Source organism: Antechinus flavipes, chromosome 4 (genome assembly GCF_016432865.1).
Source record: "Antechinus flavipes isolate AdamAnt ecotype Samford, QLD, Australia chromosome 4, AdamAnt_v2, whole genome shotgun sequence".
NCBI lineage: Eukaryota > Metazoa > Chordata > Mammalia > Dasyuromorphia > Dasyuridae > Antechinus > Antechinus flavipes.
In genome coordinates this window covers 426,474,980-426,499,031 of record NC_067401.1, presented here as the reverse complement: position 1 = coordinate 426,499,031, position 24,052 = coordinate 426,474,980, and the positions used below count along the sequence as shown (strand labels likewise).

Genomic DNA, 24,052 nt, shown 5'->3' with positions numbered 1-24,052 from the left:
TCAGTAATTTATATCTAATGTTAGAAGCTGTTTAGGTCAGTTTACTTAAAATATAAGAGGCAGCATTAATATAATTGCAAGGAGTTGCCAAGGTCTCTTCCAGTTCTAAATTCTGTATTCTAGTGAAACAGCACAAAATTAAAATATCGAATCTAAGAGTATCCTGAATCAATTAATACAGAACTAGTCTCCTTGTAAATTCTAGGAAATGGTTTTTAATACCTTTGGGAAAAACAGCAGTTGGGATGTCTTCCTTTCCTCTCCTAGATGCTATTTAGCTATTAAAAAAAAAAAAAAAAAAAAAAAAACCTAACCTACAAACCAGCTTGGAAGTTTCCTATCACCAGTCATAGAATGCTAGGAGGGAAGTCAGTGAGCCAGACACCAAGGTCTTTTAGTAAAGCTCCTTTGGCGGTTCTTCTCTAAGGAGATATGATTTATAAAATCATAGCAGCAAGCAGAAATCAAAGTCTATAAATAAATGTTTTATCTTTTACATGTGACTTCTAAAAGCAATTCTGCTCACCTAAGGAACTGTGTTTTCCTTTGCTCCTTCAGTAAGGAATGAACCTTAGGAAAATGAGAGTTGGCATTTATCATTGGGTTTAAGACTTCTTTTCTGCTCATTTCTACAATCTCAAATCTAATGAAATACATCCACAAGCAATCTTACCTCCCTTTTACAGCTGAGAAAAACTGAAGTTCATCAAAAAGTTAAATAATTTGTCCAAGGTCAGTCATCAGGAATGGTCAGAGCTGCTCCCTTTCCTTACCCCACAACTATGTACTTCCACATTCAGAAAAAACTGGCATGTTTTCCCCTCTGTAGGAGGAGACAGTTCTCTCACCACCCCAAAACCTGTCTGCATCTTAGGGCAGAAGAAGGGTTATTCTTTAAAGTGTTAGTTATTCACTTATCACCAAGGTTAGAATGGTTCTCCTTTCTGCCAGAAGCCAAAGGTAGACAGACCATGGGTGCATCTTTCTTGAAGTGCATTTAGGCATAAAGAGACTTGGGTAGGATGGACCTTTTACATTTATTTACCTTCTGGAGAAACATCAACTGTTTTGGTGAAACTTGGTGCTGTGCGTTTGAATATCTTGGTTCTTTCTCCTCCCACAACAACCTCTGGTCCAAGTAGAGAAACCAGCACAGCCAGGCTGTGAAGGGTTATGGCTACAATGGAATCATTGGTATCACGCAGGCCCAGCAAAACCTAGGGCAAAATCCAAATGTTAATGTGTGTAAAAAGTGTTTTATGTAAGCATAGGAGGAAAAGGATTGCAATGGTTTTCTCCTTTCATTTTTGGTCTTTACATTCCACTGTTTCCAGTCCATCTGGAAAATAGGTGAATTTACACTGATTTTTCTTCTGATGTCTCCATCACAGAATTGGAAAGGACATTAGTAATGTAGTTTTATTCATATTAGCTTTTCCCTAAAGATTACCAAAGAAACAGAACCTCTGATCTCATGAAGCTGCCCAATCTTTATTTTAAAGCCTACATTTGTTCCTGAGATTTTCACTTTTTGCTTAGTTCTTTTTGCCCTCTGAGGCCTAACAAGTCTTAACCTTTCCAGTCAGTCCTTCAGCTAACTGAATCCTGAATCTTTTCTTTGGGGTAAACATCTCAGTTCCTTAAACCAATCCTCTTATAAAATTGTAACAATACACATGGCTTGTTTATGGGCATTCTTCCTAAGATGTGATTCTCAGAATTGAACATAGTATTTCATGAAAGAAAACAAAACTAGAATAAAGGGACTACCTTCTCTCTACTCCTAGAAAAAGCTATCCTTTATGCTGAATTCCAATATCATTAATTTCTTGGCTACTAAATCACAACCCCCCTTTCATCTGTAGCATTCATAATTGTACCATCAGAATTTATTTCTAAGAGCTTCCCTTTTCTCTTTAAGAGTCTTGGTTTAATTACAATTTAAAATCTCCATTAAACTTCATAAGCTTTTGCCTTAGTGCATTTCAAGCCAACTTCTTGGCCAGTGTATTGCATAAAACTTAAATGTATAATAGGCCCCCGATTGTATAGTTTTGCAAGGTGGTCTTGATACCAGTGTATCTTGGATCACTTTGCATTTTACATAACTTATGCAACAGATTTGATAAAAACCGTCTTAGGAGAATACAGCAATTATACCTTTGTATATGTCACAATATGATCATAAGATGGTGATACAATAAATTAAAAGCTGATTAAAAAAAAAATACTCCTATATACTGTTGATTATTACACTGTAGTAATGATTGTAAAATACTCTATTAAAGATGTTAAAATAGAATTTTTCCAACTGAATGACTACAAAGGTATAATTACTAGAATGTTAGTTTAATTTTTATTAAAAAAAAACTATGTATGGACTTGATTACTAGTCAGTATTTTAATAATGCGGTTTCTGTGAAACATTTTGAAAATCAAGTTTAACCTAAAAATATAACCATGAAAAATTGTAATTTCTCTTAGATAAAAATTTTGAGTTGGTGATTTTTAAATTTGTCTTTAGTTTAGACAGCAGAAGTTTAGACCTTCTGTCACCCAGTCTCAGTTTATTTTCCTTTATCTAAAGATACTCCAAACTATGTTTATTTATCCTTTAATTCAAACAATAGATTTCATTCTATTCATTCATAGATTTCCTATTGCTACTAGTCTTACAGATTTCATTCTGACCTGTGGCAAGATAATTTTTTTCAGCTGCTCCTGAGTGAAGTACTTTGCATAGGCATCTATGTGAGACAGAAGCACCATCCGGACATGTTCTTCGTGAACTTCAAACAGCTTTAGAAGCACAGGGATCACTCGGGTTTGAAACAGAGCTGGTGAAAGCAAACAGCCTGTCCGCTTTTCTCCCTGCTTATCTATTTTAAGAAATGGTGAATGGTACAAATGGGAAAACGAAACGAAATTTCATTTTAATAAAAAGTAGCCACTGAGCTTGGTATAACTATACAAATAAAGTGAACTAAAGAGGACAGTGGCTTTCCTGTAATACACATGATAGTGGGCCCTGTTGGACTAGCAGGCTTCTCCCCATCTTCCATTAAGACTGGCTTGTCAACATATAAAGGACTGCTTGCCATCTAGGGGAGGGGGTGGAGGGAAGGAGGGGGAAAAAAAAAATCGGAACAGAAACGAGTGCAAGGGATAATGTTGTAAAAAAAAAAAAAAAATTACCCTGGCATGGATTCTGTCAATATAAAGTAATTATTAAATAAAAATTAAAAAAAAAAAAAAAGACTGGCCTGTCCATGCTCCTTCTAACTATGAAATAAATGATATTAATACCTGGCAGCTCTGCTCCCACTTCTCCCCCACGCAAGTAAAATTTGAAGATAAAGCAAATCGGGGCATTTGCTCTAAGGTCTTCTTGTTGGATCATTCTTCATCAATGGAGATAAAAGGATAATGAAAGATGACATCAAAGGTTTGTTTCTTGAGAAGGAAGGGCCAGTGTGCTACTAGTAGAGCAGTTTTCAACAGTCAGAACAAACATAGCCCATGAGCTATACCACGAAGCTCTGGACTTCTCCAGCTTTAAAAACTGCTTCCCAAATCATATGCTGTGACTTATTTTTTGCCTCTACTTAAGAGTTTTCCCCGGAAATCTCATACTGTAACTCATGCCTAGATTGTCACAGAATGCCTCAGAAGGAGACAAGCTCTCAATATTCTGAATGTTTTCTATAAGTACCCTTTTCTTTTCTCTCTCAAAATCCTATGATGTCATCCTCCATTTACCTTTCATCTTTGATGAAGATGCAATATGGCCTTTCTCTTTAGCAAGGCCAACCTTTCACCTTCCTGTTGGTAATTTTTACAAGTATCCAATTTTTAGAGAATAACATGGGAAAAACAAGGTCAGGATTCTAAAATTGCCATATACTGGAGTCTACCTTTACCAGCCTGCATAAAAAATGAGAATGGTCTTAGCTATTATTGTCAAAATATCCTGATAATACAATTTTACCATTAGCACCTTATGAAATCAGCTTTAAAATGTTGTTAGTTTTTATTTTTGAAATTTCTTTGCTGTTTGCCAATCACAATGGTCTTCGAACATTGCATGACATTGAACTATCTTGAATTTATAAATTGAAAATTTATGGTAATTAGTTCCAGTTTTTCCATTATTGATGAAAAAATTATCACCTCTAATGCCTTAGTTTTTCCATGAACAATATAAAAGCTAATGCTTCCATACTTACTTCTAATATTTTTAATGTAGAGTGAAATTTGGTTTCAGACAAGATTCCTTATCTATTAAGAAATTACACAAGTAGTTGAGTTTAAGCCCCAAATCAAAAGCAATAAAATTCCTGACTAAAATCTTTCATCGTATTAATATTGCATTACACAGGAAATAAATTTTGTGTTTTAGATGTATGTATGTATATGTACAAAGGGCATGTTCCAGGAATATTTTTAACTTGGATTTGAACAAAACAGGTTATATGTACAAGGAGACTTTTTGTTTTACATAAATAGTTATAGAGTGCTATAAAGATAGAATGCTGAAGGAAGGGGAAGAAATCTGTAGAAATACCAGAAGCATCCCACTTTAAGGAACAGTCATCAATGGGGCTTAGACTACAATTGTTTGATACTTAATTACTTCAAAGAAAAAAAGAATCTTGCCTTGTGCCAAATTATGCTCTGCATTAAAAAATATTTATAACAAATATCTTCGCTGGCAGGGAAAACTAAGGCACTTAGAGGTGATGTTAACTTTTCATCAGTAACATAAGAAGTGGGACTAATTATATTCAATTTCCAACTTGTGATTCCAGACTGTCTGGCATGCAAAAATCTCAAACTACACATTCATAATCACTCAAATTTATTGCTTTCAAGAATGCTTAAAATATTCACCTTTCTTTGGGCCAAGTAAGTGAGGAAGAAAACTCTTGACAGCTACTGGTTCTGCAAATACCAGTTGGTTAAGCAATAGAGGGACCAACCTGGAAGCTATCAGTTCCTCAGACAAACCACTCACTCTATCAAGCAGAAATCTACAAATCAAAAAAAGATACTTGAGAAATAAATAGTTGGTGACATTTGATCTACTCATTTAAGTTTTCACCTAAAAATGTCCTAATCCCACCTGATGCCATCTGTGAAACTTATCTATGAAGACCAGTTGGGTCCCCAAGGACTTATGCAAAATATATATATATGTGCCTGCTAGAGGCAAAACATAAGATTAGCATCTGTAAACACCTCAAGTCCAGAAATGAAACTAGAAAGATAACTGTTTTTTGTTCCTAATTGGCCAATTAGGATATGACTTTTTTTTTAAACAAGTCCAATATGAAAACAGTAAAATTAATAGGCTGGTTCATAACCCACATTTCAGAACATCTCATCCCTTGTTTTATCATGCCACAGTCTCCTTGAATTGTCTTACCTCAGTTATTCTGCCCCAATCCCAGGTTGCAATACCACCCTTCCCTCTTAATCACCAGGATATTTGATAAAGAGAAAAATCTTTTATCTTAGAAATCATGACCCCTGACCCTCCCTTGTAAAGGGCTGAAACTCTGAGTCGATGCACTGGAATCAGACAACCAAGCACTTAAGGCTAATTACCGATTGGATAATACTCTATTAGCATATGCTTGGAAAATGGCCCTTCCCACTATTCTGTGCTGGCTGGATCTTTTGGTGTATACAGAGAATTGCAGGAGGGATTAAGGGGTGGAATAAGAAGCCAGGGTCCCTTTTGGCAGTAGAGGAGAAGGAGAAGGGAGATCATGGAGATCTTGCGTCCATCTCTTTCACTTCTACCCCTGAAGACAAGAATAAAGACCAAGGACTTTTGCTTATCCTGACTCTAGCTGATTCTAAGGCATCCAGGGGGTTAACTCGGTCTTCACACTCCCTACTTATCAAAATGTTCAGTGCCTCCCCCCATCCTGTCAGAACCAAATTGATAGTCTGCTCTCAGTGCTGATTCTGCCCTTGCCTTCGTCTATTCCCTGATAACTTGGAGCCACGTGTGTATATATATACTTCATGAAAGCACACATTAGTTGCTGTATGCTTTAGACCTCAGCCCTGGGGACATCATGCCCCCAGCACAGTCTCTCCCTTTCAAATAAAATATTATAACTCTCTAATCTCTATTTTGCCTCAGTTTCTCCGGCATTACATTTTTACATGACTCAAGGACTTTGACATCTTTAAGTCTACTTACTTGAAAAATTCAGTTTTTTCTTCTTCACTCTTTAATGTTAAACTCTTCAAGAAATTCACAACTTCTAGGAAATCATTTCTATATAGCAGAAAGCAAAAGGTTATATTGGAAGAGGAGGACACCAAAAAGAAACTACCAAAGATCTGTCTTAATATCCGCCTATCAGGTAATTATCACAGCACAGATTGATTGGGAGGCCTTCAGGATTTAGGAAATTGAAGAAAATTTTTACCAAAGAACACAAAGGAAACTGAAAAGCCAGGACTTACGTTCTAGTTCAAGTTCCAACTCTTCTTTATCACTGTGACCTTGGGTTAATGACTTTAATTTCTCTGAACCTCATTTTTATTATTTGGAAAATGTAATGAACATAACACCTGCTCTGCCTATCTCAGAGTTGTTGCAAAGGAATAGATAAACATGTGAAAGGCACTTTAAAAATGCAAGGTTTTATCCATTAAATTTCTTTTCATTTGCAACTTTTTTTCAGGACCTCCTTTTTAACTTATTCTGTTTGACTAACCAAGCACCTTCATAATTTGAAACCCCAGAAAAACAGCCTGTAGTTTTTTTAAGTTTAAGCCCTCAGTATAACACTACCTCTTATGATAAAGAAAACTAAAATCTCTATACCCTTAATTTAATGAATTGGGTTAGAGTTCTTTTTTTCCTTTTATTGCTTCCTAATGACCTCTGCTAATGGAGGATTATATTTTGGTCTTGTTCATTTAATAATCTCCAAGCCAATCACAAACTATTAAAAGAAGGAGGCAATCAACAAATAGAATTAGGTTTCCTCACCTAAAGAAGTCATGAGACAGTAAGGTACAGAGTGCTGGGCGACCCTCTGGATCAGAGTTCAAGAGCATCGAACGCAAGGTCTGCTGAAAGCCTGACAGACTATCTGCTGAAACTGAAATTCAAAGCCATATTTAGTTTCCATTCCCATCTCCCTGGCCTATACTGATAGAGTAATCCTACCACAGATGAAGGTTAACAGGTGATGAAAACCCAAAGTCCCAACCAAGAGCAGCAGGGAGGAGCATCAATTACCTAAACCTTTTGATCTGAATTGGAACTTTTGTTCTTTAAGTGGACCTTAATTACAGCGCCACCCCAGCTGAACTTGTTCTAGATAAAACCATTCTAACACCCAAAGACTGTATCTAACCAGAAAGCCAAGGTTATTTTTCCCTTATTAAATAAACAAAAAAACCTATGTACCCTCTTACCTTTGCTAAAAACAAAACCAAAACCAAACCATGGATTTAGCGTGCTGCAGTGCGATAAAATCTTGATTTGGATAAGGCTGAAGATTACAAATTCTTTTGAGACACCTAGTGACACAAGGCCCACAACCTCAATGTGCTTTTGGTGCCCAACGCTTCCAAACCTCAACATTGCCACCACCTATCTCATGGAACCTATAGTATAATTACAACTTACCTTGTTCACTTAAGATTGTGAGCAAACTTTCCACCATTATTCCAAATGAATAGGCATCCCGAGCATGTCCATTTGTCTTTTGCAAAGTTCTAAATTCTGCAGACTGAAAAGTATTAGAGATTCTCAAGCCAGGATATCTGCTTGTATGAATCAGAACACAAAATTTTTGCTGTTATACCTTCACTATGGTTTATATAAGAACACTGATTTAAATTCTACGTTAGAACCAAATGATTTATTTCAAAGCTAGCTTAGAGATGAGTTTATGTTGTCTATACATTATGTTCTTGAATATGTTCTTGACAGGTTCTATAGGCATTACATAGAGAAATTTTTATAAGAATTCTGAACAAAAACTATATTTGCTTTAAACTTACTATCAATCAGCAAGTATTCATTAAGCTTTTCTACACTATGCCAAGGACCACCCTAGATATTGGGCAAACACAATGAAGGAGCTTATACCCAGGAGTTTGGCAAAAAGTTTACAGGTAAATATTTCCCATAGAGGAACATGACAATTGTTATTTATATAAATCTACGATTAATCCCTGAGAAAGAAACAATTCTTTTAGCTACCTTAAGTGATTGAGGAAAGCTAAGTAGTAAGTGATCTGGAAAATTTTCCCTAATTTGTGATCTTTTTTGTAAGACATTGTCAGTGAGACTAAGTTCAATAATCCGTCTACTCAAAGGTCTTTTACATTTAGATGTAACACAGGCTTCAGGAAAGAAATCCTTTCTCCCTTCTCTACATCTGTAGTCCTAATAATTGGCCCCAGAAACTACTTTAGGGCAAGAGAAAAAAGGCAGCAGCAACAACCCAATTAGAGTGAAGTGAGAAGTATGAAGAGTTGTTGGCTGCTATTGGTCTTTTTACCTAAATAGAACTCCATTAATTCTAACATAAGTCAACATACCTTTTCTTCAGGAGGGACAGATGTTTGGTCTCTTAATGACTGAATGCTTCTCAGAAACTGAGAGAAAAAAAAAAGATCAGGGTCAATACTTTAAACACTCAAGGACATGCGCTAGGTGAGCTGCTCTTATGCTAAGAATTACAGGTAAAGCAATTAAAAAACTAGACATGGTGGCCAGTGGTCTTCAACAACTTCCATAACTACTCAAATTAAAACTGACTAAAGACACAAAAGAAAGTAAGTCCTTATGCTGCTTATCCTTTGGTATCGTACAAGTGATCAAACATAGCAATTCTGAAATAAAAGAAAACAAGACTGAGAGATGACTCAATAAGCATTTATTAGGTGCCTATCCTGTGCCAGATACTTTGGGTGTTAGGAAGACAGACACAGATGAAACTTTTTTGCTACTGAAGCTTCTCTGCATCTCACTCTCCCCTTACCCTTCAACCTCATGGCAGTAAAAACAGTAAAAGGATAAGTTATGGCATAAGAGCTAGGCTAGCAATAAGCTTTCATTAATAAATTAATCATTTCCTCTGTATCTGAGATTTCCTAGTACCAAGCTAGGTTCAGTAAGAGTGTATTAACCAGTTTAAGGCATGGCTGCATACTCTCCTAAAACTCACTGCCTGGGGAGCAACAACTATACACATGAAACAATTACATAATGATTTAGCATGAGACCATGCAGTTGTAATGGGAGTGCAAGAGCGCTCTAAGAAGAACAAGACAGGTGCAGGCGCATGCTGTTCTGGGGGAAGCAGTTTGCAAGGAGTTCTGGAGAGTGAGATTAGGCAAGCACAAGGACAAGAGAGCACAGCAGAGAGTGAAGAGACAGTAAAGGGAAAGATGCGGGAATATGCAGAGACTATTAAGGGAAAATGAACAGACCTGCGCACAAGCCAGGATGAATGTCAGATAGTGATGGGGTCGGGCAGGGGGATGGAGCTTGTTTATGAGGGGCCTGAAAGCTCCACAGGAATTAGAATGGATACTCTAAAAGGATCCTAGAGTAGAATCCATTAGCTAACTGGCATGAGAAATCTGCTTTAGGAAAATTAGTCTGGCAACACTGTGCAGAATGAATGAGAAGGGAAGAGACTGAAGGCACAGAACAAAAATAGCTACAGGAACCAGAATAAAGCTGTTGCTCTTCACAGATGAAATGGCATGTTCTACTGGAAGCAGTCTAATGCAAGAACTCTATTTCAATTCCATGACCTTGGGCAGGTCATTGGATACCCCCCTCAGGCTCTCAATTGGACTAAATTATCTTTAAAGTCCTTTTTCTAGGTCAGAAAAAAATCTGCCTCTTAAGGGTACAGGTAAGGTGATTCCGAAGGAAAGACAATGGATGATAACTGGACCACGAAAGCTCATCACAGTTACTAAAAACAAGACTGTACTCAGCCCTCTAACAACCAGAAGCCGACTCTTCTCAGTCCAACACAGCACAGTCTCTTCTTTGGCTCTTACCTCTGGCGTGGCTTCAGAGACCTTACAGACTGTTTCCATTCCTCCTAGCTTCCAGTGCCCATCCTCACTTACAAACACAGATGACAAACAGACATTGTTGTGCGTTAGGTTTCCCTAAAAGAAAGCACATGAGGATGGAAGACTGAAACAGCTATTTCATAATGAGTGACCCAAATGGTAAAGAAAACCGAATCACAAAAGGAACCTCTGGCAGGCTGATAAATTCTGAAATGAGCCTGTTCTTCATTTAACTTAGTATATGGGTAGAAGTCAATCATATGACTGTATTGAGTGAAGGTTACACTAGTGATGATACTGAACCCAATTAAAAATAAAGTTGCACTTTTTTTAAAAAAGCATTTACTTTCAAAAGCAGTTAAGTTTCCCTTAGTCTACAATGAGGATGTGGTCTGAAGAAAGTCAAAATTAAAAGTCTGCATAGCCTGAGTAAAGAAGAAAAGGAAAAATGGTCAGTTATCATATACCCAATTTACATAACTCAGGAAAACCAAGAGTAGGTTTATTGCTTATCTATATGCCACCACAGACAATATTATTAAATGCTTTCAAAGAAAATTTTTGTTATTCTGTTACACTTTTCATTTCATGATTTTTTCCCTTTTTTGTGCCTTTTCACCTAAGCACAGAAGCTGGCCAACAGAGAGGGGAAAAAGAGGAAAAGCATCAGGAAAGATGATAGTTACCGGAGGGTTTAACAAAGACTGGATTAAAGGGCTGGGGTTAGAACAAACTCAAATGGACTGATAAGGGACATAAGAATATTAAAGGAAGGGCAGATTCATTTTAAAAACCTAGAATTACTCCAAGAGACACATTTTTGTTGTTATTCCGTTGTTTTCAGTTGTATCTAACTCGTGACCCTACTGGTGGTGTTTTTGTCAAAGATACTAAAATAGTTGGTCATTTCCTTCTCCAGCTTACTTTACAAATGAGGAAACTGAGGGACAGGGTGAAGGGACCTGCCCAGCTAGGAAGGGCCCGAGTCCAGGGCATGACCTTAGAGAGAGAATGTTCCAGACTAGTCTCAGCGCTCTGCACATTACGGTGCCACCTAGTGGCTTTCAAGTGGACATGACAGCCCTTTAAATATTCCACCATTAACAACCCCAGTTGTTACATAAATTCTTAAAACACATAGTGAACATTCGCTTGTGCACCACAAGCCTGATGTGACATTATAAGGAAAGCCCTTATGCTTTCCAACAGGTGGCAGAGAAAGCTGGATCAGGGACAGCTGGCTTGGGGCCATTACCTGGGGCAAGGTTCAAGGCCAAAGAGACTATCTGAGGGAAGCCATGATGCATTTCTGCTGATTTCAACTGGATGTTATCACTGAGCTAAGGACCTGGCCACGTATGCATTAATGGTGTTACTGCAAAGCAAGGACCGCGGGGAAAACCAGTTGGAGCTTGTGTCAAAGAGTCTGATGTAAGCAGATCTACTTCATTTACTTTCTGCCATTTATGACCTGGGACACTGACAGCATGGCACCTAAGGTCTTTGGGTCTCAGTTTTCACAATGGCAACTAGAACAAAGAAACCAAACGAGATGGTGTCTAAGACCTAGTTCTAGTTCTAAACAAAACAATTCCTATAATGTTTAAAACTGCAAGGAATTGTCAAGAACCTTGTGTTCCAAGACTCCTAAGAACAAACCCAAAACAACAATACATTCAACAACAGTAGAAACACTTTTACAGAGTCCCTTTAAGTGGTGATCATCAGTAAAAAAAAAAGTGTAAGATTAAGCCATCTGAAAATATAAACCAGGCAGCCTGAAGCTGTGCAAAGAGCTCTGGGCCTAGGTTTGGGTTTGAGTCCCTACCTACCTGTGAGTGAGCCACCAACTCTGAACCTTTCTTATCCGTAAAATCAGAGTTCAACTAAAGATCTTAAAAGTCTCTTCCAACTCTAAAGGGATCATCCCTCAAGACTGTGACTTAATGGACTTTGACCAGCTTGTTGAGACTAATACCCAGTTCTGCCCGCTATGCCTGATAGCGAGCCATTCCGCTCTTCAACATTCTGAGGATTGCCATGTTTAAAAGTCCAAGGTCTGCACAATAATGCCCACTTATAGGTAGTTTTAAATAAAAGCTTCTCCCTCTGTAGAGTGCACAATGTCATTCTAAAGCATCGACCCAGACAGCATCCTGAGAGCTCTAATCATAGCATGTCATATACTACCCAAAGAACCCTTTATTCCCCAAAGGCTTGGGCTTTGATACTCACTCTGTCATGAAGGAAAATGAGAGCCAGCAGTATATCATAGATGCCAGCACAGAGCTCTGCGGCAGATAGTGTTTCCAGAGCCACAGCAAGAGGCTGCACTCTTTCAGTGACTAGGTGGATGCCATTGGTGTCCACAGTGCAAGACAGGAACCGCAGCAAGCAGGGATGGCGCAGGGTCTTCAAGTGCTTTAAGAGACAAAAGAGGAAGAGGCAAAGAAAGACAGCAGAGAGATGATTATAAACTTTAAACTCAACTTATTAACTGATGTCAGCACAGATGACAGAGAGGGGATTAGGGGAATTAAGAATGATCAATCGAGAGTCTTGGATTCTAACAGTCCCTATACAGTTTTAGTCCATACTGGGCACTTAGAGCACTGGGCCGGGAGTCAAGAAGACTCATCTTCCTGAGGTTAAGTCTGGCCTCACTCACTAGCTATGTGAAGGGGGTTGCCCCTTCACCCTATCTTCCTCAGTTTCCTCATCTATAAAGTAAACTAGAGAAGAAAATGGCCAAGAAATCCCCAAAGGAGGTCACAAAGGATCTGAATCAACTGAACAACAATCCATTATCAGGTCTCCATCATAGTGCTGCTGCATAGCCTCAAGAAATGAGACATGGGAAAAAGCAATGGCTCTAAAGTCAAAAGCCCTCGGTTTAAATCCTGCTCCAATGCTTACTATCTGTGTGACTTTGAGCAAGTCACAACTTCTCTCAGCCTCAGTTTTCTTACCCGTTAAAAGGGGTTGTACTAGATGATCTCTGAGGTCCCTTCCAGTCCAGATCTACAATCCTATGATATTTACTTTTCTCAATTCTAATTTGATGTTCACTATTTTAACTCACTATTTAATTTCATGACTAGTAGCAGTTGCTGGATCAGATGTTGTCCCTTGTTCTTTGAAGAGAACTAAAATGAAATCACTATGTTGGAGTCAAGATACAGTGTTGCCCATCAGACCAATACAAGTTTAGAAGGTTCTACCACAGTCAGGCACAAATAGTTCACAAAAACATTTGGGATGAGATGTCTCTAAATCTGTGGATTTCATATTTCTTTTGAGCTACCACAATTCTGGTCTTTCACCTTCTTTGAGGCAAAAATGCCATGCTGCATGGTCCTCTGTCAGCATCTTCCATGTCCCATAACTGATTTAGAGGTCTTCAGAGAGACTTTGAGAGTGTCTTTATATTACTTCTTCTGAACTTCATGTGAGCACTTGTCTTGGGTGATTTTTCCATAAAAGTCTTTTTTTTTTTTAGGAAAGTATATCATTCAAACAACATGATTAGCTCATCAGTGGCGTGTGCATGCTTCCCAATGCCGCTCGAGGGAGAGGACCTCAGTGTCTGGTACCTTATTCAGCCAGATGATCTTCAGAATCTTTCTAAGACAATTCAAATGGAAACAATTCACTTTCCTGGCACGGCGCTGGTATACTGTCCAGGTTTCACAGGCATACAACAATGAGGTCAGCACAGAGCCTCTGTAAACCTTCAATTTGGCAAGCAGCCTAATGCCTTTTTTTCTCCCACAGTTTCCTTTGGAGTCTTCCAAATACTTAAGTTCTGGTAATGCGTACATCAACCTCATCATCTATGTGTACATTTCTGAAAACTGCCAAGGTAAATGAACTCATCCACAGCATTCAAAATTCTCCATTTGCTGTAATCTACAGTTCCACATATGGCTGCTCTGTTTTCCTGTTAATCAGTAGGCCAAAATTAGCACAAACAGCAGAGAACTGAGTCTGCACCAAGTGCATAATCATCTACAAACAAAAAGTCACACACCAAGTGTCCGTTCACTTTGGTCTTGGCTCGGAGCCTTTTCAAGTTAAACAACTTACTGTCAATGTAGTAGCTGACTTCGATGACAATTTTGATCCTCATTAAAAGCATCATGCTGAAATCATCAGGCTAAAAAGCATGGAAACACAATACCCTAATTCACTTTACTATTAGCATTGCTCTTTGTCCAGTGTGTGCTAACCCAGGCAAGCATGCACTTTTGTTAAATTTATGTTAAAGACTAGTTATCAGTTGCTAATTACTATTTAAATCTTTAAGAGAGGGGACTTCACAAACTGTTTAAAGAAATACACAGTATTAAAAAATATCTCTGCCCCAAAAGTTTACTTTTTTATAGAACAGCATGAAATCAACATAGATATGAGGCATTGTTCAAAAAATAAGTTTGCAGACCTGGAAAGGTTCTAAGAGGTCATCTAGTCTAGGATCTTTTACATTTAAAGAAACTGAGACCCAAAGAGGTGAGAGAGTCACAGGTCAGAAGCCAGGATTTAGCCAGGACCACTGACTCACAATACCGAGTTCTCATTGGGGACCCCACAGCATCCTGTTCATATTGGTGGTGGGTTACTCTGTCCCACTTAGTGCTAGCAGTGGCTTAAAAGTAGCTCTAGGAACAACAGTTCACCCTTTGTATCACATGGAATTCTGGGAAGCACTTCACACTATGGTCCTCCCAGCAGTTCTGAAACAGATTACACCCACAAAGTACCCCAAACACAAGAAGTTGGATCTGAAGGCCACCCAGGTCAGAGGGCCTGAGAGGGGATTCAGTCCCAGGTCTCCTTGATTCCAAATCCACCATTCTTTACATGGCACTGAGTTGGCTCCAGAACACTTAATTGTACTTTTAGTTTTGTAATGTCAGGGGCAGTCTGATATTTCATCTGATTTTCTGTGGTGCTTTCCCTTCTGTTGCTATTAAAATTCAGGCCACTTAGAATGGAAGCTCATTAAGGGCAAGGAGGCTGAAGACTGATCTCTGAATCCCCTGCACTTGCACAGCTAGAGTGGAGGGAATGAGGAGAGAATGTGGAGGAGATACCAGGCCTGTAATTTCATGGGTACAGGGAACTCTTGGTAAGGAAATTCTCTCCGTCACTGTAGATCTGAATTTACTTTGAAAAACAGTCTTAGAAATTGCCTGAAATACTAAAACAAAGCCACTTTTCCAGGGCAGAGAGCCAGTTAAGTACAAAATTTAGAATGTAAATCCAATTCTTGGCTGGATTCTATTATATATTACAATTTCTCCCCTTGCATACAACAGACATTTAACACATGTTTTAGGGCTCATTTGATTCCTAGCTCTGTCTTACTTGCTTTGTGACTTAGGAAAGACACCTGATATATGTTTTACCATTTAAGGAATACCATGTGCACTATCTATTGCTGCATACTACTTGGTTTTCAATGAGCACGAAACAAGCGGTCAACAAATTTCTCCCCTTTCTCCCATTTAAAAACTAGATCACAATAGGACTATGTTCGGGAATCATACATTTAAGAGAGACATCTGTCTAAAACACTACTTTTCTGTGATCATAATGTCACAGAATCTCAGAGTTGGAGAGACCTTAAAGAACATCTATTCCAATCCATACCAAGAAAAGGGATCCTCTTTCAACAACATACCCAGAAGTATAGTAGATGGAACCCACTTAAGGCAAAGCATTTCATTTTGCATAAATAGCTCCTTTCTTCTCCAAGATAAACATTCCCAGATGCTTCCACCAAAGCTCATAGACCATTTTCTTGAAGACCTTAGCCTTGCTAGTTTGCTTTCTCTGAAAGTTTATCAACTTATTTCCCAAAATGTGGTATCCAGAACTGAATGAGGTACATCAAGTACAATGTGACCGGGGCAGAGGACAGTAGGACCATTATCACCCTAGGCTTCCCTGAGATCACATTAGCTTTCTGGGCTGCCATATCACTGCTGACACATGGCAAGCTTTCATTCTATAGAAAGGCCTTATTTTACACATACATACATATGTATGTAATACGCATACATACATTTTTTACATAAAAACTTATTTTTTTCAAACTGATGTCTAGCCATGCTTCCCTCTTTTTGTATTTGTTCTTAGGCTGATTTTTTCAAAGTGTAAGACTTTCATTTTCCCCTGTTAAATTTCATCTTCTTACACTCAACCCAGTCTAAGCTATTAAGATCTTTTTGAATCTTGACCATCATTCTTCCTAGTTTTGAGTCATTTGCAAATTTGATAATCATGCCTTCTTTGTCTAATTCAACATGTGTTTAACTAGCACTGAACCAAGAATATATCTCTAAGACAATCTACTAGAAACTTCCTTTGAAACCAGTTATCAAAGGATGACTACTCTGGGTTAGTCATTAAGTTCTAAATGCACCTTTTCCACAAGATTATCACGAGACTTTGTCAAGTACTTTCCTGAAATCCAGGGAAATTAGCTATAGCATTCTTTTGACTAGACTGATAAATTAAGGAAATAGGATTAGTCTGGGATTACCTAAGCTTATTCAAAGCTGGCTCTGACATTTCATTTTTTTATATTCATTCACCATCCTTTCAGTAATATACTCTTAAGATTTTTGCCACTAATGAAGTCAAGGTCAATGACTTGTACTTTTCTTTGGGGGGAAGGGCTAAAATCATGCAAGTCACAGATGTTCAGCTTTATAGTACCAAAATAGGCCAAAGAAAATACTATATTATTAATAAACATCATATCCTCTTTAATGCATGTCAATTAATTTAGTAAATTTCATTTCTCAACAACTTTTATAAATACATAACTTAAAAAAAAAACTGACAGCAAGATATTATATTGGAAAGTAGAAGAATAATTGTTCTTATGAACCAGAGGAAAGCTTCATGAAAGTGGGCCATGAATTGGATTTTAATTTAATTCAAAATTTTTTAATTTAAATTTCCTTCAGCCTTCCCTCCACCCCCACCCCCCCAAGAATTATTTCAAACAAAGGCAGAATTTCATTTTGGGATTTTTTTTGGCTTCTGCAAAAGAGTTTTCCTTACCAAGGCCAACCATTCTACTTACATCTTAATCCCATCTTTCCTCAGAACTAGCCCCTTGACCATTCCCATCCCATGCCACTGCCCAAACAAGCACATATACACACATTCTAATTTTTATCCTCTTAAAATACAAATATTAATACATATTAACTGAACAGGCCAAGACAATATAGTAGAATTGGTCTCTTCAAGCTTTATGTTTGCATTTTAGCAAATAACTTCCAAAATGGCAGTATACTAACATGTACTTATTAGAAGTGATATGGTAAACAGTCTGGACTTGATACAACACATCTAACCATTCTTGATAAGCCCATTTGTTCTTCAGTTCAGTCAGTCTTATCTGTGAACTATACTTGGCCTTTCTGCAGATGCTGACACTATAGATAAACCTCATCTCCCTGACACTCTCTTCCCACTAGGTTTTCCTGATACTAATCTGGTTGTCTCCTCCCATTTGTTGGAGCACTTCTCAGTTTCTTTGGCTGAATTTTTATCCAAGTTATACCCACTAACTATGGGTAGCTCCAAGGTTGTGTTCTGGGCTCTTTCCTCCCTCTATACTGTGTGCTTGATCTCTCACGGATTCATTTTTATGTAGATGGTTCTCACCTAGCCCTAACCTTTCTCCAAACCTCCATACTCACATTACAAACTGACTGACACCTTAAAATTCATAATGTCCAAAACTAAACTCATTATCTTTCCCACTAAGCCTTATTACTCCTGTGATACTGCAATCCTCCAGGTACCCTGGCTCGTGCCTTTGGGGGCATCGCTCAAACTCTCCTTACCTACCAGCTTTACACCTTCACTACCCTGAGCAGGCCCTCATGGCCTCACATCTAAGTTACAACACAGCCTTAGTCTTCTGGCATCTTCTTTCCTCACTCCAGTCCACCCCATCTGACCATATCATCTCCCTATTCAATAAATCCCAACAGCTCTCTATTACTTGCAGGCAAATGTATAAACCTATTTGGTGTTTAAAGCTCTTCACCTCCTTTTAAGTTCTCTTAATCCTTGCTCATACATCAACCCAGGAATACCAGTCTGTCTACTTGTTCTTCCTTAAACAAGACAATCTATCTCCTGCCACTGCATTTTCCCAGGCTCTCCCTGTATGCCCAGAATTTCTTACCCTTCTCATCTCCTGACTGTCCTGGTTTTCTTCAAGTCTCATCTCTCCTTCATCTCCAGTCATCTGGATCGATAGCGCCTCAAATGACTTTTGCAACCCTCCTTCCCTGAAATCCAATTCATTTGCAAGTCATGATATCACCTTCCTGATGTCAAGGTCCACTTAGAGAACAAAGGCTAAACAAAGTTCTTTCTTACAGGAATTTCTTGGCCTCCAATAATGCTAGTCTCTCTTGTGTCAATTATCCTCAATTTATCTAGTCTGTACATACTGTGTGCATGATCTCTCCCCCAATAGATGTAAGATCCTTAAGAAAAGGAACTATTTTCTCCCTTTCTTGTATCCCCAGGTGGGAATGTGCACAGTTCTTAGCACATAGTGGGAGACACGGACCCTCTTGACTCTAAAAGTCTTGTAGAATGACATGGTAAAAAGTTCTTTCAACCCATAAACACAATGATGAAGATCTCTTTTCTTTGCTCTCTCCCTATCTACTGCTTTTTTCTTACTGTCCATACCCAGGTCTTCCCTATCCCTTCACTTGACCATGCCCTGTGAAATCATTTCCCTCCACTTCTCCATTTCACAACCAAAGTCCCAGAACAAATCTCTTTTATCCTACTCTCACTTCAATCTGCCTTCTGATCTCACTACTTACCTGAAATGGCTCCCTCCAAGAATACTGTCTCTTAATTGCTAAATCCAACAGTCATCGTCCTCATCCTCCACCCCACCCCTAGTCCTCATCCTTTTAAAACTCACCCCAGTACCAGAGCTCTTGAGCACTTCCTCATGCTGGACCACTTTCATGACATGACTTCATCTTTGGTTTCCTCTATGACCTAAATCTCCTGTTCTATATCACTGTCTATGTTCTGCCTTTAATTGTAGGTATATTCCAAGGCTTTGTCCTGAGCCCACTTCTCTCTATACCCTACCTTGGTGGTGTCATCATTTTTTCAGGGACTTAATGATCATCTCTATGAAGATGACACCCCAATTTAGATATCTCTTATCTTTCTCTCCATCATCAGTAACCTACTGGACATCTTCCCAGGATACTCAAACTTAGCCATCCCTCCTCCACTTTCTTTCCATCAGGGATATCCTTAGCATTCTCTGATCTACATCTCTTATCCTCCTCTCTGCCTCATCCTCTTACAGACCTGGACCTTACTTTATCTGGTCAGTTTCACCTCCACAACATTTTCTGCATTTGTTCCAAATCTCTATATTTTCATAATCCCTGCTATAATCCGTCCCCATTCCTCTAACCTAGAATGTTGCCGTAGCCTTCAAATTAGGCCCAACTTCAGGTTCTAACCCATACATTCCATCCCCCATACAATTACTAAAATAACTTCAGAAGGCAGAAGTTTATCCACACGGTGCTGCTCAAGAACCTTCAGTGCATTTTATTCAAAAGGCCATCAAGCAGCCAAATTTCTCCATTGGGGTACTCAAAAGCCTTTCACAACTGGGTTTTCTAATACTTCATGTATTCACCATTCCAGCCATGTTGGTAGAACTGTTACCAATTTTGGTTCTCTATCTTCCACTCTAAAGTCCCAATGTGCACCTAGAATGTGTGCCAATTCTGATCCAGATAGAAGGGTGGATTAAACTGGAGATGCTGAAGCAAGCAGCCCACGTGGTAAATCAGGGCCATGAGTTTAGGCCAAGTTAAGGACCAGGAAAGGACTAGAGATATTTAGTCAGGGATAATGATAATTATTCAATCATATGAAATCTATGTATTAGTCAAGACTTGTTCTGTTGATCCCAGAAGGCAGAACAAGATAAAAGAGACTAGAAATACATCCAAACAAGATGGACTGCCTTGGAAGGGAGAGCGACCTCCCAATTTTCAAACAAACCCTGAGATCCTTGCCTGTGAAAAACTATAACCAAATACTTCAGTTGTGTCAAGCCTTTGAAACTGAATGGGAATTCTGATTCCATTATTCTGGTGAGCCCATAGAAAAAGTTTTAAAATATGATAGATTCATGGTAACACTCTATTTACAGATAGAGAATTGCTGACTTGATGCAGATCCCCAATTGTTCTATAAACAGAGAGTACAGCCATTATTTCAGATATTATTTCAGATAGCTAATAATAGTTGCTGTGATAGCTACACTCCCCCCAACTCCTAACAAATACAAAACAAAGTACTACTAACAGCAATACTTCCTTAAGGCTAGGGAAAACAAGGGATCAGTACAGAAGATACTAAGCAAAAACTAAAGTAGAAGTAGCATCACAAAAGCAATGTTTTGTGATTAGAAGGAACCTTGCCACTATATAGAATTCCCAATCCCTCTATTTTTGTTCTGCATTTTTGATTTCTTTCACAGGCTAATTGTATACTATTTCAAAGTCCAACTCTTTTTATACAGCAAATTAAATGTTTGGACATGTATACATATATTGTATTTAACTTATACTTTAACATATTTAACATGTATTGGTCAACCTGCCATCTAAGGAAAGGGGTGAGGGGAAGGAGAGGAAAAGTTGGAACAAAAGGATTTGCGACTGTCAATGCTAAAAAATTACCTATGCACATATCTTGTAAATAAAAAGCTATAATAAAGAAAGAAGAAGGAATGTTGGAGATTTTCTAGTCCAATCCTTTCATTTTTATACATAAGAAACTAAGGCCCAGAGAGGCAGACGCTGTCGCTGATAGAATACTGATGTAGTGCCTACCATAGGACAAGCATTATGCTAAGCACTTTACAATTACTATTGTACTTGATACTCACAACAATCCTGCTTAAATCAATGATAGCAAGATCAAAAACCAAAACTCTCAGAGAAAGTAGTAATTCAACTAAAAGTAGTTCAGTGGTTCGGACTCAGACAGTGAAACCGCTGAAACTAAATGCAACAAATCCCACATTTCTCAAGTGTTCATTACTAACCCAAAGATAATTTAGATAGAATTTCATATTGTTCCTTTTCAGATTATTCAGACTGAAGCTTCAGATCTGATACTTTTGCTATAGTTCAGTATGGAAGCATCTGAAGAATTGCTTTAAAAACAAACCTCTCCTTTTGCACACAAATTTAACTCTGGCCACAGCTGCTAAAGACTTTGGCCTAAACCTGTAATAAACATTGGATGGTATTATTAATGAATAAGGGCTTTTTCTAGATCTAATCTTGTCAAAAGACACCTGGCACCTACTGTTAGACCAAGTCCTACTGGTTTTGTACTGAACTGGTGTTGTACTAGGGTTTTCCTTAAGTGCCTTTGCATATAAAACTCAGCTGATGTTTAAAAGCTTGGCCAAACGTTACCATTCCTGAAAAACTGGCCTCAAGTTTCCACTTTCCCAAAACAGCACTTCTACATTTGTTGCAATATATATGGTAACATGGAAACTCCAGCTCTAACTATGTGTAACAAACCTAAGAGTTTTATAATTCCTCTTCATTGTTTCTCATAAATAGTTTTATATGTAACATTATAAAAAGGAATCACTTCCTTTCAATAATATAATAAATAGCAAACACATCATTCACTTTTAATGTCTTTACGGATAATGGAGTCATCATATTCAAAAGTTTGTCAAGTTGTGCTATATATATCTTTCTAAGAAAGGAATACGAAAACAAGAATTTCTGGTTCTTTTCTGTATACTTAGACAATTTGGAACCAGTTTTATAAATCTCATGGTTATTTCTGCTAATGACTTTAAAATGAAGCCAATTATTTTGGTCATCCACAACATAAAATAAAAGCTGAATTATAAAAATACTTAACATCCATTTTTTTTTTTTTTTACTGCCCTGTAGTCTATTCCAAGAGGTATTCATTAAGTCACAAACCATTAATTTTGGGAAATGCTCTCACCTTTAATAAAAATATCAAATTCTCCTACAGTCATTTGTACAAATTCAGAGAGAAAAACATTTACTGTATTAAAAAAAAAAAAAAACTTCACATAACAAGGACACATTCATTCCTTTTTCTCTCAAATCATATGTGGTTTAGAAAAAATTAAGAACATTTCTAAATCAGATGCATTCTTTAAAAATACATTAGTTTTAGAATGGATTTTAAAAAATACAAATCATAACACATAAAATAATTTCTAGTCCAAAAAGAGCCCTATTCATTTCATTAATTCTGAAGTCACTATAAAGAACAAGAGAGACAATTATAAATGCTTTATAAGTGTGTAGCACTTCTCAAAGCACTTTCACATATTCATTTGACCCTCACAACAACCCTGTGAGGTAGGCAGGACAGATATTATCCTCACTTTAATTTAAGAAAATAGAATCAAGTTCAAATGCGACTTAGATGGGACTATTTGTCTTCACTCTAGCAGTATTCTATCAGAAAATACTGGCATACTACACTGAGGAGGGATGTCAATAGACAATGCATTTTCCACAATTTCTACCAAATTATTAATATCTGGATTGGGATAGAGGTGAAGGTTTCACTAAAAAGAAAATTATTTAGTTTAATATGGATTAAGTATTTCCCAATTTTACTATTTCTTTGAAAGTATATCATAAAGTGGATTGTTATAAAGTGAACCGTGATTTCCCAGAGGAATATTTTAATTAGGGGATTATGTCCCTAATCAAAGACTCAGCATCAAATGAATCATAGAACAAAGAATATAATAATAAAATCAAAAATACAACCACAAACTTCTTCAACTATTAAAAGCAGTAGCACTATAATCAAAGTCCTATGTAATACACATAATTATACAAGAGATCTGAAATTATATGTAACATTTAAAAATGCAATTATCTAAAACAATATTTGCTTAAAAAAAAAGAACATTTAAGTAAGAATAATCTTGCTCATTTTAAAAATGCTTAGTAATATCTTTTTTGGGGAGGATCATTTATTTAACTCAGTTCTTTATTTTTAAAAACTATCTGGGGATATCTGAGTTGATGACTGATTTTTCTCTAGAAAAACTTCACTGTAATATACAAAGGTATTCAAAAACCATGGATAAGTTCCTTGGATGACATACTGATAGACTGTTGAATAATTTAACAGAAGTGACAAAAGTAAAATATAGATAATTGTCACTTTGCAGTTTAAGCCCCAAAGTTCCCAGGGCAAATAGTTTCCATTTACACTTGCAGCAATAAATTAAGTTTGCAAAACATACTTTTAACATTTCCCCTAAGATAGAACAACCTGTTACTGTAACTGGGCATAGTAAAATTAGCCTCACAAAAAAAGTTCATATAAAACCTCAAAAAAGTAAATGACAAAATCAATCACATTGATTTTTATAAAGCTGCTTTACTTGGTAATGTCCCACCAGTTGGAGACATTCTCAAAAACTGCTAAGTTTTTAAAGGAAGCTATGAATAAACCTTTGGAACCTCTCACCTCATTTATTTCAGAAAGAAATCTGTCCTTTCTTGGATTCAAGTTTTGGGTTTTTGTTTTTTTTTTTTTAAATAGGAAATGATAAATGGAGATAGCAGCAGGTGCTGATTATTAAGTAAAGTCGTCTCCTCTACAGTACCTTGGCAGCTTTATTAACCTTGTCTTCATTTTCTCTCTTGTATACAAAAACCGAGGCAAGCTTGCCATCTTGTAGCACGGCTGGATAAACAACCAGTCCAGCAGGGAGGCTGAAGGGCGGTTCTTGAAGGGTGTAGCTCTTTAAAGCACTGTTCTCAGATCCCATACCTTGTGAGCAGTGAAGCTGAGGTGGGGTTTCTTCTCAGAAACACAGACCTAAAAGAGATTTCCAAAAACATTA

At 37.5% G+C, this 24,052-nt stretch overlaps 1 protein-coding gene across 2 annotated transcripts in view; it reads right to left on the bottom strand.

The window, feature by feature from the left end:
* SCYL3 (SCY1 like pseudokinase 3) overlaps nucleotides 1-24,052 on the bottom strand; it is a 33,595-nt gene that overhangs the window by 2,173 nt on the left and 7,370 nt on the right. For both annotated transcript variants that reach the window (XM_051998984.1, XM_051998985.1), the window contains exons 2-11: nucleotides 23,813-24,027; nucleotides 12,313-12,498; nucleotides 10,060-10,173; nucleotides 8,581-8,637; nucleotides 7,661-7,763; nucleotides 7,016-7,127; nucleotides 6,215-6,292; nucleotides 4,891-5,030; nucleotides 2,692-2,879; nucleotides 1,046-1,217 (exon numbers count right to left, since the gene is read on the bottom strand). In XM_051998984.1, coding sequence (XP_051854944.1) covers nucleotides 1,046-1,217; nucleotides 2,692-2,879; nucleotides 4,891-5,030; nucleotides 6,215-6,292; nucleotides 7,016-7,127; nucleotides 7,661-7,763; nucleotides 8,581-8,637; nucleotides 10,060-10,173; nucleotides 12,313-12,498; nucleotides 23,813-23,977 — 1,315 coding nt within the window. In that variant the 5' untranslated portion in view covers nucleotides 23,978-24,027. The remainder of the gene's footprint in view (nucleotides 1-1,045; nucleotides 1,218-2,691; nucleotides 2,880-4,890; nucleotides 5,031-6,214; nucleotides 6,293-7,015; nucleotides 7,128-7,660; nucleotides 7,764-8,580; nucleotides 8,638-10,059; nucleotides 10,174-12,312; nucleotides 12,499-23,812; nucleotides 24,028-24,052) is intronic.